At 40.3% G+C, this 15686-nt stretch overlaps 2 protein-coding genes across 3 annotated transcripts; both read right to left on the minus strand.

Annotated features, from left to right (window-relative positions):
• Window positions 1–683: 683 nt before the first annotated feature.
• Window positions 684–8478, minus strand: LOC102701124 (AP-4 complex subunit epsilon). The gene is made up of 11 exons (XM_006645161.3): window positions 7590–8478; window positions 6539–6724; window positions 6190–6405; window positions 5989–6099; window positions 5346–5543; window positions 5112–5243; window positions 4631–4687; window positions 4435–4551; window positions 4204–4281; window positions 2666–2809; window positions 684–2223 (listed from the first exon to the last, which is right to left on the minus strand). Exons 1-11 carry the CDS (start codon window positions 8190–8192, stop codon window positions 1207–1209), a joined length of 2859 nt encoding a protein of 952 aa, XP_006645224.1. The 5' UTR covers window positions 8193–8478; the 3' UTR covers window positions 684–1206.
• Window positions 8479–8919: 441 nt separating this feature from the next.
• Window positions 8920–15192, minus strand: LOC102701398. Of its 2 annotated transcripts, none has more exons than XM_006645162.3 (14): window positions 14963–15192; window positions 14127–14477; window positions 14009–14043; window positions 13845–13923; window positions 13663–13741; window positions 12895–12969; window positions 12688–12818; window positions 12305–12358; window positions 11792–11951; window positions 11251–11470; window positions 10878–10985; window positions 10575–10700; window positions 10353–10404; window positions 8920–9529 (listed from the first exon to the last, which is right to left on the minus strand). In XM_006645162.3, the coding sequence occupies exons 2-14, from the start codon at window positions 14427–14429 to the stop codon at window positions 9383–9385; spliced, it is 1569 nt and encodes a 522-aa protein (XP_006645225.1). In that variant the 5' UTR covers window positions 14430–14477; window positions 14963–15192; the 3' UTR covers window positions 8920–9382. The 2 variants fall into 2 exon arrangements, with proteins under 2 accessions (XP_006645225.1, XP_015688296.1); XM_015832810.2 differs by having other exon boundaries at window positions 11251–11485.
• Window positions 15193–15686: the final 494 nt, after the last annotated feature.

A 15686-nucleotide genomic window follows, 5' to 3' on the forward strand; every position in this document is an offset into this window, starting at 1 on the left:
ATTAATATAACAATAAAGTTATTTATATATATGTATTCTCACCCATTTAAATTTAGAACGACCTACAACGTTAATATTTAGGGAGAGAGATCGAGTGAGCGAGGGAGTTACAAGTAGGACACGATTCTTTTGATCAGGACGGTGAACTAAGAATAGCAGATGGTTCGAGTTTTCGACGCTCTGATTGTATTTTTTTTTATCAATGATAGACGATATGTTCGTTGATAACAGATGCGTCTAAGCTGAATTTGTCAGTTCAAGAGATGCGTCCTCTCTGAAGGTATATCTTTTTTAATAAAGTACAAATATAGACACTATTACATGCATCCGCCCAAGCCGAGACGGCGACTTGGCCCAATTGCGAGTTGAGGTCACCTTTTTTGTCCACGGTGACGCGCCGCCGTGCCGTGCGGGCTGCATTTGGACAGTTCAACGCTACAGAAGCCCAATCTCTCCGTCAAAAATCAAGTACAATCTTAAAAATAATACATCTCCAGTAGTCCAGTGTATGGATAATATATATAGGAGAGGATCTATTGATCTTAGGTCCAAGGTTCACGCTAATAGCCACGTGAGACAACAAAAGTTAATAGCTAAACCAAATTCTTTTATTTCAGACAAACACGTGCCTGATTTAACCGGTCATGGAAAGGAAAATCGTAATGTCAAAACATGAAGCGTAGGGGAAAAGCTTACATTTTATTATTCCACCCAGTTTCAGTCTTTCAGAGAAAGTAGCGACACAAGTATTCCAAGTTTCCAGGCCAGTTCCCAGCAGCTACTGTATATCCAATGTGGGTAAATCTCAAAACATATATAGTACTACGCAACAGGCCCCTCCCTGCCCGATGAACCGAAAAAAAAGCGCCGGCACAAGCTTCTGGACCAGTCTCATCATGTACAAATTACACATCATGTAATAAACACATGTACACTAAGGTCTCGACAAGAAGCTACCATGTGAAAAAAACGGAACAGGAAAAATACCCGCAACCATCCACATCTCATCCCGCGCAAACCTCCCTCCCAATTGGGAGGATAAAGGTCGTGTCCTGTGAATCAAAACCAAATTTACCTCCTGCTCATTGTGTCCTGTGCTGATCGAACAGCATGATCATTACTGGTTCATCGATCAGGCAATCAGACCATCTTGGGGCCAAACTCCGATTACCCAATTTGAGCACACTGAACATATGCTGCAATGTTCTAACCTAATAAGTCCTTGAATAGAATAGGGTTGTTCCCTGTTGGCGTCACACCAACTTGCCGGGCCGCGGCGTCCTTCTGCAAGGCATCTTGAAGGCTAGGGCCCTTCTTTGAGGCAACCACATTTACCCCAAGTGAGGGTTCTGTGGATCCACTGGTCGCTCCAGTTTGTACATCATCCGAAAATATTGACATAAGATCTGGTGTTTTTGAAGTGCCGGATGCTGATGTTTCAGAGGCTGATGATGTTCCAAGAAGACCTTCCAACTGGGTGAAAGGGTCAGCTGATGGATGACTTGATGAAACTGGCTCTCCCAGATCCAAAAGGTCAGGTGGTGGGGCAGAAGGGATTACTTGCTCTTTGGCTGGCTGCGGTGTTGCATTAGCAGTAGCTACTTTCTCAGTCGAGGTACTCTCCTTTGTTGTCTTTCGCGCAGCCTGGGCTTTCCTATCCACTTTACCAAAAAGCGAAGCAGCCAACCGTTGCTTTTCTGCTGAAATTTCAGTGCCCTGCTGTTTCTTAGAACCATATGAGGATTCCCGTGCCTGTGAACTAATTGACCCTCCCACCTCAGAAGTAGTGCCTCCATTGGTTGCTTGTTGACTAGATGTTGAGCTTGAAGGAGTCGATGAGGAGGAATAGGCTGGTCTCCCCCATTTCTTCTGAACCCCATCAAGGCGAAGTTTGAGACCAAATTCACCAGAAAGAGAATCACCAGATGGATGGGACCTTGACATTTGGTGATCTTCCTTATAGTAGCTTGGCTCTGGAACTGGAACCAGATCAGTAGTTGGTGTGGAAATGCTGGCCTGTGAAGGTGCTAAAGGCAGTGAAGGTTTAGGTAGCTCATAAGCCTCGAATCTAAGAGCATGGGCAGATGTCTCTTGTTGGTCTTGGGCCCTGTAGTTGCCAACACTTACCACTCCTGAGCGTTCACTCTCAGGAATGTACGGTGCAGCACCATTTTCAAAGGCTTGCTGTACATAACCATTTAGAAACGATAGGTTTCTGTCGATCTGCAAGATAAATTTAGTATCCATGAATATATTACCATTTTTGGTGCAATCTGCAGCTAAACTAAATTATAACAGGTGCAGCTATTTTTTTGGATGCCAAGACTTGGCATTGCGATTTTTTTTAGAAGTGAGAACATTTACCGCATATATGTCAATCACATTTACTCTTTGAATGCCACATGCTTAAACATTGTTTAAAAATTGTGTGCTTATGCAGAATTGGTACAATATATTAAATGCATATGATAAGTGCCAATATGTTGATGGTTTTTCTTGTGCTGTCACGACAAAGCCCCATCCAAACTTCAGCAAGGAAAAGGTAACCAGGATTATATGCATTAGGAAGTGGATTAAATCAAGGTTTCATGCTATTAAACATATACTAATACACATTTAAATAAACAAACTATTAGGGTCAATTACAAGAAAGGAATAGCAGTACCTCAATATCTTCGCAGCTTGCATCTGCTGGCATTACACTCTCAACAGCCTGTTTGTCCAAGCCTAGTAAAGCCTGTAGCTCATATGCACGCTGCTGCAAGTCGGTGGAATGCGAAGCTGACAATTCATCTACCAACGATTGGCACTGCAAAGGATAAGAGCAGATTTATAAAGATTCAAACCGCAAAAAATGTAAATACACAAATTCTACAGGAAGAGAGTTCTGCAACTTCATGGTAAGCATTGTGTATATCCTTTTTATTCTTGACCTCCCAACCATGTCATATGGAACATGATTGCTTTACATCATTCAGTGTTGAAAGATGTAAAATCAAAGCTATAAACTCGACTGGTAGTGGAATAACCGCCCCCACAGTTTTTCGTTAAGAAGAAGCCTCAAATAAACTGGCCAAGGAAGGCCACAAACCCTGCCCCCCCCCCCCAACACACAAACACACACACACACAAAAGAGAATACGCGGACTCGCCCCATATGAATTGGTCCTTAACCCATGCCTAGGCCCCTGCCCCACAAACGAGGGCCCACCCTCCATAGGTCGATTCTTAACGAGTGAGATTTTTTAACCAAGCCTGACGTTTGCGACTGTGGGGAGTTGAACCCAGGACCTGGAGGTGCAACTTGAACAGTGGAAAAGGTTATCACAAAATTATGAAATGCAGACATGATAGGATGGATGGCAGGTTAACCCATAGTCTTGAGTTTTCTATAGCTAGTGGTGCTCCAACTGAGTAGCACAAGATGACTGTTCCAAGTTTCTGTTAGCATATTTGCTCGTAAGCTTAAATAACTAGTACGCCCTCCTGTTTTTTTTATTTGATGCCGTTAACTTTTGAATCTATATTTGACTACTTTTATTCAAAATTAGTGTGCAAATATGCAAATTGTAAGTCATGCTTAAAGTACCTTTAGTAATAAAACAAATCACAACAAAATAATCAATAATTACGTAATTTCTTTTTGAATATAAGATGAATGGTTAAACATAGATCCAAAAGTCAACAGCACCAAATAACAAAATGGATGGAGTATCACTATAGATGTATAGCATCATCTTTTCACTTAACATAAGCGAAATGACTTATTAGTGATTAAAAAATAATATATGGATAAAATTTTTGTATATGTGTTCTTAGTGATCTAAAAGCAAATCTAGAAATAAACTATGATGAGAAGACCCCAAAATTAACTCTAAATTAAAGTTTTAAATTTCAAATTTTGGCTTATAAGCATAAGCAAAATGATGGGGGGCTAGATTCCAACGTAGAAAAATGCACCAAATATGAAGCCTGGGTACGAATTGCATGCGCATGTGATAACTAATGACATCGAATCCTAGAGAGCATAATTTTCAGTTGGTGCAAGTAACTTTAGTCTCATGAAAAATAGTTACCTCTTTCAGTGCACAACTGCACATTGAAGCTATATGTAATAAACAATGGTTTGGCTTGAAAGATAATGACAATTTGACATGAAAAATGATAAGTGAGACAATCCAAACAGTGAAGAATTTCATTTACCTCAGGTAGCATATCGATCTTCCTTCCAAGAGCGATTTCAAATGCAAATATCTTCAAAATCGCTGAGATCGCATAAGCCTTGAATAGGAACACCAAAGAATAAACAGCAGACATGTCAAGAGTATGGATCAACTCGAATATTTCTTATAATTTTTCAACACACAAAATGCACAATAGCAATGGGCCACATGTAATAACAACAGAACAAAAGCTAAAAAAACAAGAGCGTACCCTGACAGTGTCATCAGTTGGGTGGGCCTCTGCCACATCGTACAGCTTCCCAATAATATATGAAGCTGAATATTTCCCATCTGCTGTTCCATATTCTCCCAAAACCCAGCATATTATCTGAAAGTAGAGTGAATCAATATAGTCTACCATGGAAAAGCTGGCATGATATAGGAAGAAAAGGGTAAATTAAAGCCACCTGCAGAAACGAAGAAGGAAGCTTCGGCTCCCCAACAATCCGGAGATAGGAATCTACCTGTTCAGGGGAAACAATGTGTTAAAATTATAAGACCAGGGAAAACAATGTGTTAAATTATAAGACCAGGGAAAGAGACTAAGTTAAGAATCATGCATCAAATTTTAGTTCACCATGAAAACTTCTTTTCAAGTACAAAATTACAGCAGGAATTGATACTACATGGACAACAACATTTTTCGTCCATTCTTTTCACAACCCTCATTTGGTTGGTTCACTTTAATCCATCTCGGAATGGTAGGTGGGGATTTTACATCTGGCTTACACAGGTTGATTCATCAAGCGTAACCAGAGGATAACATAAGGCACCCATGGTTCGGTTAATTTGGGAGATTAATCAAAAACTAAGGTGTTTGCTTATTCACAATACTTATGTACTTGTCAAGTTGTCAGCAAAGAATTAAGATTGGTTCAGAGTACATACAGCCGATGATCTTAGTTGGCTATCAGCACCTTCATCCTCCTCTCCAAAGCCTTCAGCAATAAGTCGCATTAAATTATGTGCTACTCGAATGTTGACAAGATCTCCGGCATGCTCAAAGACTTTGTTCATGGTCTGGTAAATAATTAGTAGAACCAAAGGATCTTCTGTTAAAAAGATTGGTCGAAAATGCAGAGAAGTACTCAGCAACAAATAGGCATATACTGATGATGTTACCTGGATGAACCACTGATTGCTAGGTGCAAACTGTTCTGCTAGCTCAACGCAACGAGACGCAATTTCTGTCTTGTAATGGTGATCGGTAATGTTAATCATATACTCAATCATTCGATCAACAATCACTTCAACATTTGTTGATTTTGTCATCTTGTAAAGAAGCTCAAAGGTCTTGCGTTTCAAAGTGTCATCAGGATCCTGATCAAAAGAAAATGCACCGAGTGAGAAATAAGAAGGCTAGTGGGAAAAGTATAACACATACAACTATCGATGATGACACTGTGACATGCATCTACTGAGGTCGCAAATAAAAGCTGCAAAACTGATGCCATAGAAACAGAACAAACAAGCCACTAGGCCAACGGAAAAGAATCAAATCAAGCAATATTATCTTCTGAAAATTATAAATACTTCTTCAGCTAACATAATTTTGGTTTTTCTACAGCGGAATGTGAAAATGAATAATATATCAGCATTCTTCATAAAACTAATTTCTGCAACTATAGCATGATTTCAGAAAAAAAGAAGTCTTAGCTTCAATCTCTTGCAGCATGTTATATACTTATATGCATGGTAGAAACATATTAAAAATCCAATATTTCCATGAACGCACAAGAGCTGAATTTTGCTAAATATTCCTCACCTCTAAGCAATCAATAACAGCCAGCTGGTGCTCTTCTGCGATATCTGGATTTATTTTAATTAACCGGCCAAGAGCATCAATGCCCATGTACTTAAGATTATGGCTATCACTCTGCAAACATGATAGAGTAAATGAAGCGGGTTAATTTCAAACACAACATCATGAAAGTCACTTATGTCTCAATATCAACTTTGTGCACACCTTCAGAAACTTTGATGTTGTTTCAGCTGCAGCATCAAGCATCTTAGAGTTCGGGAAAATGGATGAAATACAGCATATACACTCGTACAATATTGCATTGCCAATGTTGCTTGCAGTGTCACCCTTCCTGAATATGTCACCCAAGACCATGTACATATGTCCACTTGCCTGCTTATCACCACTACCAAGCACCGCAAGTATTTTCAATAGCTTAATCTGCAAATAAGAAAGGTACAATCTACCCGAATAAGAAGATGCTAATTGAAGACTCCAAACTGCTTGGAAAAACATAATTCAAGTAACATAGCACCCTTGACCACTTCAGCTAAGCTCAATAAAGTTCACATACCTGAATAAATGGTGCAGGCATTTGGTGGTAATCGTAGGAAGTCGGAAGCCTCCTCTCTGCAACTTGTTTGAGGATGTTAACAAAACTAACAACCAAATCCTTGTAGGAATTTGGATCTTCCAAAATCAGGTCATAGAGGGGGCACAAGGTCGCACCCATTACCCCAGGATCATTATCACAGAGCCTCTGCGAAATAATAGCAACCAACACTAAGCAGGAGAAACAAATATTTACTTTGCCAACAATTGGGAAACCCTAAGGTTACTGGAAATCCCAGTTGAGGCATTGGTAGATACCAAGACACGGTTTAAGACAATAAAGGCTGGTTTATCCAACATGAAAACACAAAAGATAGTAAATATGTTTGCATCTTTGACGTTACTCAAATCCGTTGCCCTTTAAAACGAATAATTACATATGAGGACTAGCTAAATTATCTTAAATTGGCATGAGCAAAACAAGTAAAAGTCACATTTCTTAGGTTAAATCATATGTTTCAGGTGACTGATAATGCAACTGGAGAAAATAGCTAGTTCTACCCTATTCAGTGACACTATGACAGAGAGGAGGTCCTGCGGCAAAATAGCTCGATGCCAGAATGATAAAAAGCTTAACACCTCTTATTTGACTTTTTCACTATTTTGAAATACGAAAAAGATCCAGGTTCGATCAAGATTTGCTTTTCTGGAGTACCAAAAGCAAGCATGACGTCATTATGAACATAAAGGCCCAAGGTATGGAATCCTAGGAAGAGACTAGCCCAACTTAAATGAGATATGATAGCTTCTTTATGGTCAACAAACAATACGCGCAGCAAGGTACATTGGTCAAAGTTTCATAATTACCTTATCCCACACAAATCGTTTACCTATAACGATTCACTACCCCTTCCAAATAAAAAGCAGAAATATCAAACTTAGTAGGACTGGTAGAATGATAGGAGTGGAGTGTGCATTTGAGAATTGAGCCAAATTTGCAATTAAGGTATGACTGAGGATGACTTATTCTACTCTCATTTTAGTTGGAAACAAGGTGAGGATTTAGTTTGGACCTTGCGGAAGTTGGAGACAAGGTGGGAGACGGAAGAGGGGGATCGCTGGTAGAATCGGTGGAGCGCCATGACGGCCTTCTTCCGCACGGCCTCCTTGGGATGAGCGAGAAGCTCCACGACCTGGGGCAGCACAGCGGGGATGGCCTCCTCCCCGATGAGCCTGCAGGCCGCGGTGAGCGCCGCGCAGACGACGAGGTAGTTGTCGGACCTGAGGTCCTTCTGTATAGTGTTGACGACCAGGATGACGAGGTCGTGGCGCTCGTCGAGGAAGAGGGCGACGGCGAGGTAGCCCGTGCGCTTGAGCGGGAGGGACTCGTCGTGGGTCATCTTGACGGCGTGGATGTGGCCGAAGGAGGCGTCGTGGCCGAGCATCTCGGCGTAGACGAGGCGGAGGAGGAGCTCCTTCATCTTCCGGCGCGGCACGTCCGGGTCGGCGAGGCGGCGCTTGAGGTGCTCCAGCTCCCGCGAGATGATCCGGTCCTCCTCGGCCTTGGACCGCGCCTCGCCGATGGACTTGACGAGGTCGAGGAACTCCTTCGACTGCCCCCACCCGCCCTGCGATCCCATCGCCAGCTCCCGCCCGATCGTCCGCAGCTGCTCCATTGCGCCCCGCCCGGCGCGGCTCCTCCCACCGCTGCCTGGTGCGTCCCCGTCGGTTGCTTCGGGGATGGGCGACGCGCGAGGTGGGACTACGGCCCGCCGCCGGCGACTGGGTTGGGGCGGCGGCGAGGCGAGGCGAGGCGAGGCGGTGGAGATCTGGATCCGGCGAGGGGGGAGGTGGGTTTCGGCGTAGGGGGAAGGGGAGATCGGGATCGGGATTAGTGAGGGAGGAGGAGGCTAGTCTAGTTCTCGTTTTCCTCTTCCTTCTTTTTTTTTTTGTGCTTTTCTTTTTTTTTTTCCTCGTTTTACTTGGGTTGTTTTGCTTTGCAAGGGAAGTCGTCTTGCACTGTAGTGTAACATTCAAGCTTCCATTGATGTCATTTTTTCTCTTGTCATAGAAATTTAGCTGTGTTACGAAAAATTATCTAATTTTTTAAAAGTTATTTAATATTATAAATAAATTAAGTACTATATATCAATGATGAACTTTTATATAAAAACATTTTGTAAAAATACATATTTTAGCGGTTTAGAAAAATCTACTTGTAAAAAGTGAAGAATAATCTACACTAGACTAAAAGAACGCAGCCTTTAGAAAAATTTTGTAATTTCGTTTCAAAGTTATTGGTTTGATGAAAAAGTTGCATTTTGTATAATGCGTTTCGGATACAAGATTCACTTGAATAGCAGAATTCGAACTATTCAAAACTGTTCAGCTGTAATAATTCAGTGAAATGAAATGGCATAAATTTTATCTAACTTTAAAACGTCAGTAAATTACATCAAGATGCAGCATTAGTACATACTATCCACAAAACAACCCCCTCGATTCTAGTATTCGACAGAAATGTTCCGGTTCATACCAAAAATTACACATTAATTCGACATATTCCTGATTCATGTACGAGTCTTTCACACTATCAAAAATTACACCCGAGAACTTTTGCAGATTCAAGAGAACTTTACACCGATGGACACATTTCCCCTTTTACTTAGGCTACAAACCATAGTGAGCTCAAGTGCTCTGGCCTCTGGGCTATCCTGCACTCAATTTCCTCATAAAATTTACTGCTGACAGTTTGCTAGTTTTTGAACTCCAGTACACCTTTGCTTCCTCATAGTGAGCTCATTGCCGAAGCCAAAATGATTTGACAGTCTACTCGTTGCAAAGAAAATTCACTCAGATTGTTAATCTAATCCGCCTCCCCGAGACCATCACTGCCATCCCCTCTTTTGGTGATCGGAGCCATACCACGTTTCTTGCCATGGGATGCAACCTCTGCATTTCTCCTCAGCACAGCACCAGGTGACGGATATGGTCTTTGTTGGAATAATGGTCCCTGTAAATTAAACAATAGAAAAGAGCCCTCATTATTCTGTGTATGATACTACCGCAGTTTGATCCACGGGTAAACTCATAAGGTGTTGTAGGTAGATCTCAAACATGACATTTTAAATATCTTACGCATAAGAATTCATGTTTGCCCATACAAAGTCAATAAACGTGGAAATTGCACAGAAAAGGCAAACCACAATACTCTTATTAGGGCTTTACATAAGCACAATCTATGGAGGTTGGTCGCTAGATTATATCATATCACAGAAGATGTCCTATAGCATTTACCAGTTATATATATATATATAATGCCAGCATAAATGATAGAATAGACTAAAAGTTCACCGGAATATATGAATAAAACATATAAAATTAGTAATTAAGTAAAATTTTGATTCACAGAAGTTTATATGGCTAAAAAAAATTTAAAGAATTAATATTACCATACCACCTTTCTTCTTATTAGGTCTAAGCCTTCTAATGGTTATAAAAGTGTTCATTATATCTTCTTCATACACTTTAAAGAAAACACTCCGCTCAATAAAGATGATCATGTTGCATTATTTGCGTGAATACCAATAGACAAAATTGTCATTTTTTGGGGGTAATTAAAGGCCATGGGCATTTTTTTTGGGTGGTCCCCGGATCACCCCTTGGCTCCGCCGGTGCCATGAGGTGGTAAGTTTCCCTACCAACAAAAGAGAGCATGCTGATGCAGTACAGTGTTTACATACACAGCTGCGTACTCCACATTTAGCCAAATGGTAGAGAAAATACACTAAGCAATCAAATTTCAAATGAGAGAAATTTGCCATCAAATAACATACAGCTGCTGTGGTATCTGCTGCTCGTGGCTGCACACCCTTCAAGCCAACAACCCTGAAAAACAAGTATTTAATTTGTATCAGAGAGACAGAGACAGTTGATATAATATGCCTGCATTCTTCCTTAAATTGATTAACCTAAAATAACGCACATACTAGTTGCAACTGAAGATAGTCAATTTTAACTGAACCATAATTAACCACCAAGAGAGAAAGGCCATGTACCAGCCACCCCGTGGAGCATCTGAGTAAGAGCTTGGGTCCATCGGGTCAAGCTCATCATCCTCGGGGCGATTTCTTTTACGGTGATCTTTTCTGTTTGCTTTGCCAAATGGAGGTTTTGCGCTTGATCTGCACATATAGCACAATCTCAATAGCCACGCACGCTGCAATACTTTTGTACGTTTAAGTATACAATGCATAAGAAACTGGAAATTTGTTGGTCGCATAAACTAGGGCAAGCAACATTTCAAAGAAGGCTAATCAATCAGGAAATCTGTCAATATGTCAATTGCACATCTCAAATACCTGTCCTTAGCTGCTAAATTCCCTGGATTTTTACTAGTATTGGTACCACTCGAGTGTGATGTATTGTTTGGGTAAGATGGATACTGTTGATAAGGAAGATTTTGAACCCTGCAAAGAGAATTCACAAACCAACATTAAACTAGAATCTTCAGAAGTGCCATATTAGTTTATTTATACTATAAAGACAACGCATGCATTACTGCATTACATCCCCAATGACCGAAAAAATCATGAATATAATTTAGACCATGGAGCGGATTCAAAAATAGGTATGCTTGCAGGCAGCATCATGACTTCTATATGATAAAAACATATGACCTAAAAGGTTCACAGTGCAGAATTTACTCTAAAAGATTACAGATAAATATAGTACCTTGTGCAGTGATTGCAATAACCCCATGGCTGGACAAGACCTACTCCCCATCCACCACAGCCTAAACATCTCTGCATTTGAGGGTTCCAAATATCTGTACTTTGAGCAGCCATCTCAACTGCCGCATTGGTTGGAGCATGCGGCACAACACTTGGGTTTACAGCAGTAGGTGGCTCCCACTGTGTTGCTTGTGTCTTTATATTATAATAGTATTTCTGGCCTAAATCACGCAACACTAATACCAATGAGTAAATAAAAACAGCATGTAAGCATTGCCCCTAAAAAATAATCAAATACACAAGCTGCGTATGCATATAAATAATAGTCAGTGCTGATCGCTGGGTACATTGATTGGTTTAAACCAGCTTACAATTTATGAAGCAAATGCAAGACTTTTTCTTTTGCAATATTTTAGAAGATGGGGCTTAACAGACACATGAACCATTAGGGACAAACATGCACATGATCCATTAGCTTAGAAAAAAAAACTGCATTTTCGACTCTTACAATGAGAGAGATGTTTATAGAAATGTTCTAGCACCTGTTGATTCATCAAGTGCCTCCTCCCAATTCTCTGGCAAAGATGGAGGAACTTGATGTTGCATGGTGTTCATGGAAGCACCGGGGCGATCCCATTGGCTCGTTCCAGTGCTCTGATTATAGAAATAAGAAGCACCAGTTGTTGGATCCCTCGCTTCAGACTAAAACAAGTGAAGTCAGCCGTTAAAACAGAAGATACAACATTTGTAAACACTGTCAACTTACTATCAAAATGCAGTCAAAATCAATAAAAAAAAAAGAACTGTTAAAGGATAGGACATATAATAGCCCATCACATCAAACAGGAAGTGATAAACTAAGGTCTAGAAGATTTACAAGTTAAGAACTAGTTGAGTAACAGAGCTACGGGAAACCCAAATGTGTAGGAATGTACAGGCACTGACAAAGAAAATCAAGATAAACTAGTCCCAAACTCCCAACAACCAACATATCAACTAGACAAGTTAACCCCATCACAAAACAGCAAAATATATTAATATGATTTTGTACTTACCCAACCAGGAGGCAACTCTTGGGCAGCTTTACTCTGCCCTACAGGAGAATCCACCTGCAAAACAGTTCACAGGCACAAAGGAAAATGGTGCATTAACACAAAATATGTTAGATAATGAGTACTATTTAAAGTATATAACAAACTACTTTCCACATTGTTGGATTCTATTGTAATCACCAGCAAATTCATCTATTTTCAATTTACTCCACAGCTTTGATAGGTTTATGTCAGGAAATCTTCTTGTGAACATATGATCCTACATGATATCAATTGAATCTAGCGTGAATAATAATTAATAACATTAGTTTAAAGCTTACATGCATCTTGTCCTATTTTTATTTTGCTTATTTGAAGAAAGAACTAGTTTAAGAATTATAACTTACACTTTGTTTAATCATTCCACTATTATTTGTTGTCTCATCTTTAAGAATACCCCTTGCTCTTAACCGCTGCCTCAAAAACTCGGGGAGATGATCAGCACCTTTTGCTCTGTCAGCTCCATCCTTAGGTTTATCTGAAAGAAAAAGAATATTAGTTAGCCCTACCATTTTTAAATATGTTACAGCAGTATTTAGGGAAAAGTGCAATACTCATTGGACCACTTGACAAGTTTGAATAAGCGCCCCCTCCTGGTACACCGTAGCCATTGCCAATTTCAACATTGCCTGGAAGCATGCATAATCAGGTTTAGCAAAGAGGCACCTACAGAAAATCAACAATAACCTCAGTGTAAACAATGAAAAACAGCAGGTACACAGTGGCAGAGGACCATAGGGGTCAACCTCGATGGTGGCTCCCCTTTGAGATTGATACTCCTCTTAGGACATATAGCATAATCATTTTCTTTTATCCATATAGCCCTTCCTATCATATAAGAGACTGCCATCAGCAGCACTTCTTCCCTAAATTAAGAGTTATTGCGTCCCCGCAAAAAATAAAAAAGATCATCCTATTGTGATATCTTGTTACCATGGAGATGCAAAAAAATTCTACTCAATTAATGTACCAAATCATACTTGTACTATCTAGCACTTATTATTTTACTCATAGTTATGACTTATGAGTTAAATGCGACCACAATCACTAGTGAACTAGCCAGAAGTTGACCCTCCTTATTTTGGTGTCACACTGTCAACTGCAGTTACATAACAAGTCCCTAATGAATGGTACAGAACATAACACATTGAACTAATAATAACCAAAATGGTTTTTACTTAACACAGAGCAAGCATAGTTTATGAGATTTGATCTCTATACATGTAATTGTTCTTCTTCTTCCCACTAGAATTCAAATCATAAGCAGAAAGGAGACAATATAATTATAATGATATATCATTGAAACAAATACTATTAACTACCATTATCTGCATGAAGTGGCTTCCCCCTTTTGTTTGCCATGTCTGCACGATGCTCGGCTGTCATCTTTAGTAAGTGCTCCTGAAAAATCAAAGGAAACAAAATTGAATTAAATAATGAAGGTCATAGGAAATGAATGAAGGAGAAAAATCTACAGAAGGGGAGAAAACTAGTAAATAGTGACCTTCAATGCATTAGGGTCACGGCGGCTTGAAAGTATGTCTTCTCCATATTGTGCAGGTTCACTGGTTGCATTTGCTTGTCTTAATGGAATATTTTCAAAGCTCTGTCAACAGATGTGGATAACCAGCGCAAAGTAGAATGGAAAAAACAGACAAACAGACAAACCTTTGATTTTGTATGACTTGCTGGGTCTCAATGTCCTAGTTATCAGATGTAACCACTGATTAATAAGACAGCATTGTAACTGTGAAAATAACCTAGATAATGTGGAAGATAAGAATACCTGTTCACGAAGAACAGCCTCTTGGACAGTAGATTCAATGTTTGCTGAACTACCATTATGGTCAGAAACATCATGACCTGTCTGGTTTGAGAGTGCACTCCCAGTATCCATGTTATGGAAAGGCAAGTTGGGATGTGCACCAGAGTAGCTCGCTTTATTGTGATTGTTGCCATTATCGGGTCCGGTGTCACAAGGTGTTGCATAAGGCTGTGGACTAGGGTGAAATTGTGCAGGATGAACGGAAGGTGGCGGTGGCCATGCCCCAACACCAGGGGGCAATGGCTGTTCGTGTGGGTTGTCCATAAGTAAGAAATGGCTAAATTTTCAGAACCTTATGTTCGCCAAGAAATTCTGCAAAAGAAGGGAAACAGTGTACCAATATCAGCATAAAGTTAGCTTCATGTTTCTTACTATCATAGTCACACATTCCATGATTCCAGCGCGACCATTATAGATATTTATGCTTCTTTAAAACACACAAAATTACATATCTGGCATGGGCATTACATTAAAAGATTCTTCCAATAACCTAAGAACCCCAGCAATCAAAATTAAAAGGAAAAAACCCAATAATTAGAGCGAAGTGATTTTTTTTCGAGAGAGTAAATATGACATGTTCAAATTAAACTTCTGATACATACGCACACGGGTTCATCAGTGGTGCTACTAAAAACCTCTGAATCAGTGAGCCTTACTCCACTAGCAGTAGCTTCTGTGTGAGTCATGAAACAACATGAGAGAAGGCCAGCGGCCAACGAGGACACGGCAAAGGGGAGGATCCTACGAGCGCGGGGCGAGGGATTGGGAGAGGACCCCAAGGAGTCGCCAAATCTCACCTTGTCTGCCGGTCGTCCTCGAATCTGCCCCGCCCGCGTTGCGGGGAGGGACGGGGAAGCGGGAGGGGCTGCGTGGCGTGCGCCCGCGGTGTTTCCCTGCTCCGGTAGCTCGGTGGATTGCCGCCGTCCCGCCGCCGCGGCGTGTGCTTCCCGCCTCCCCGGACCCTAGGCTCCGATGTGAGGGTGGAGTGGAACCGAGCGAGAGAGCCGGACCCGCCTCGCCGCCCGCCCGATACTCTGACCACGGTGATTTTGTGAAATTACAGGTCGTGACCACGGTGACACAGGGTACATTATGCATAATTGGGAGTAGTATTGCTTCGTACTAAAATAAATTTATCTTTTATTTTTTATATAATATTTAACTCATCATCTTATTTGAAAACTTTTGCTATTAATATTTTTATTATTATTATTATATTGTAAAATATAAATAGTACTTTACACGTAACTACTTTTTTAATTTTTTAAAAAAATTAAATAAGACAGATAGTGAACAATAAACGTTTTTTACCTAGTACTATAAATGATAGATTTTTTTAAAAAGATTTGAAATAGTTATTTAATGATATAAATAATGGAATTAATTAGTAAAATAGATTTTTCAGCTTTAAAAGATATGAGTTGATATACTTATTTTAAAAAGCTAAGTTTAATATCAAGAAGCATGCAAAGGCCATGTAAAAAAGCTATTATATGCCAGCCTAAAGAACGCAGCCTAATT

Source organism: Oryza brachyantha, chromosome 1 (genome assembly GCF_000231095.2).
Source record: "Oryza brachyantha chromosome 1, ObraRS2, whole genome shotgun sequence".
Classification (NCBI taxonomy): domain Eukaryota; kingdom Viridiplantae; phylum Streptophyta; class Magnoliopsida; order Poales; family Poaceae; genus Oryza; species Oryza brachyantha.

Coding starts and splice junctions, on each gene's coding strand:
- LOC102701124 (XM_006645161.3), bottom strand. CDS start 8,192: ATGGAGCAGCTGCGGACGATCGGGCGGGAGCTGGCGATGGGATCGCAG. Junction 4,688..5,111: donor GCCAACTAAGATCATCGGCT/GTATGTACTCTG, acceptor TCCCCTGAACAG/GTAGATTCCTATCTCCGGAT. Junction 2,810..4,203: donor AGATCGATATGCTACCTGAG/GTAAATGAAATT, acceptor TATCCTTTGCAG/TGCCAATCGTTGGTAGATGA.
- LOC102701398 (XM_015832810.2), bottom strand. CDS start 14,429: ATGGACAACCCACACGAACAGCCATTGCCCCCTGGTGTTGGGGCATGG. Junction 11,486..11,791: donor GGCACTTGATGAATCAACAG/GTGCTAGAACAT, acceptor CATTGGTATTAG/TGTTGCGTGATTTAGGCCAG. Junction 10,701..10,877: donor AATTTAGCAGCTAAGGACAG/GTATTTGAGATG, acceptor CTATATGTGCAG/ATCAAGCGCAAAACCTCCAT.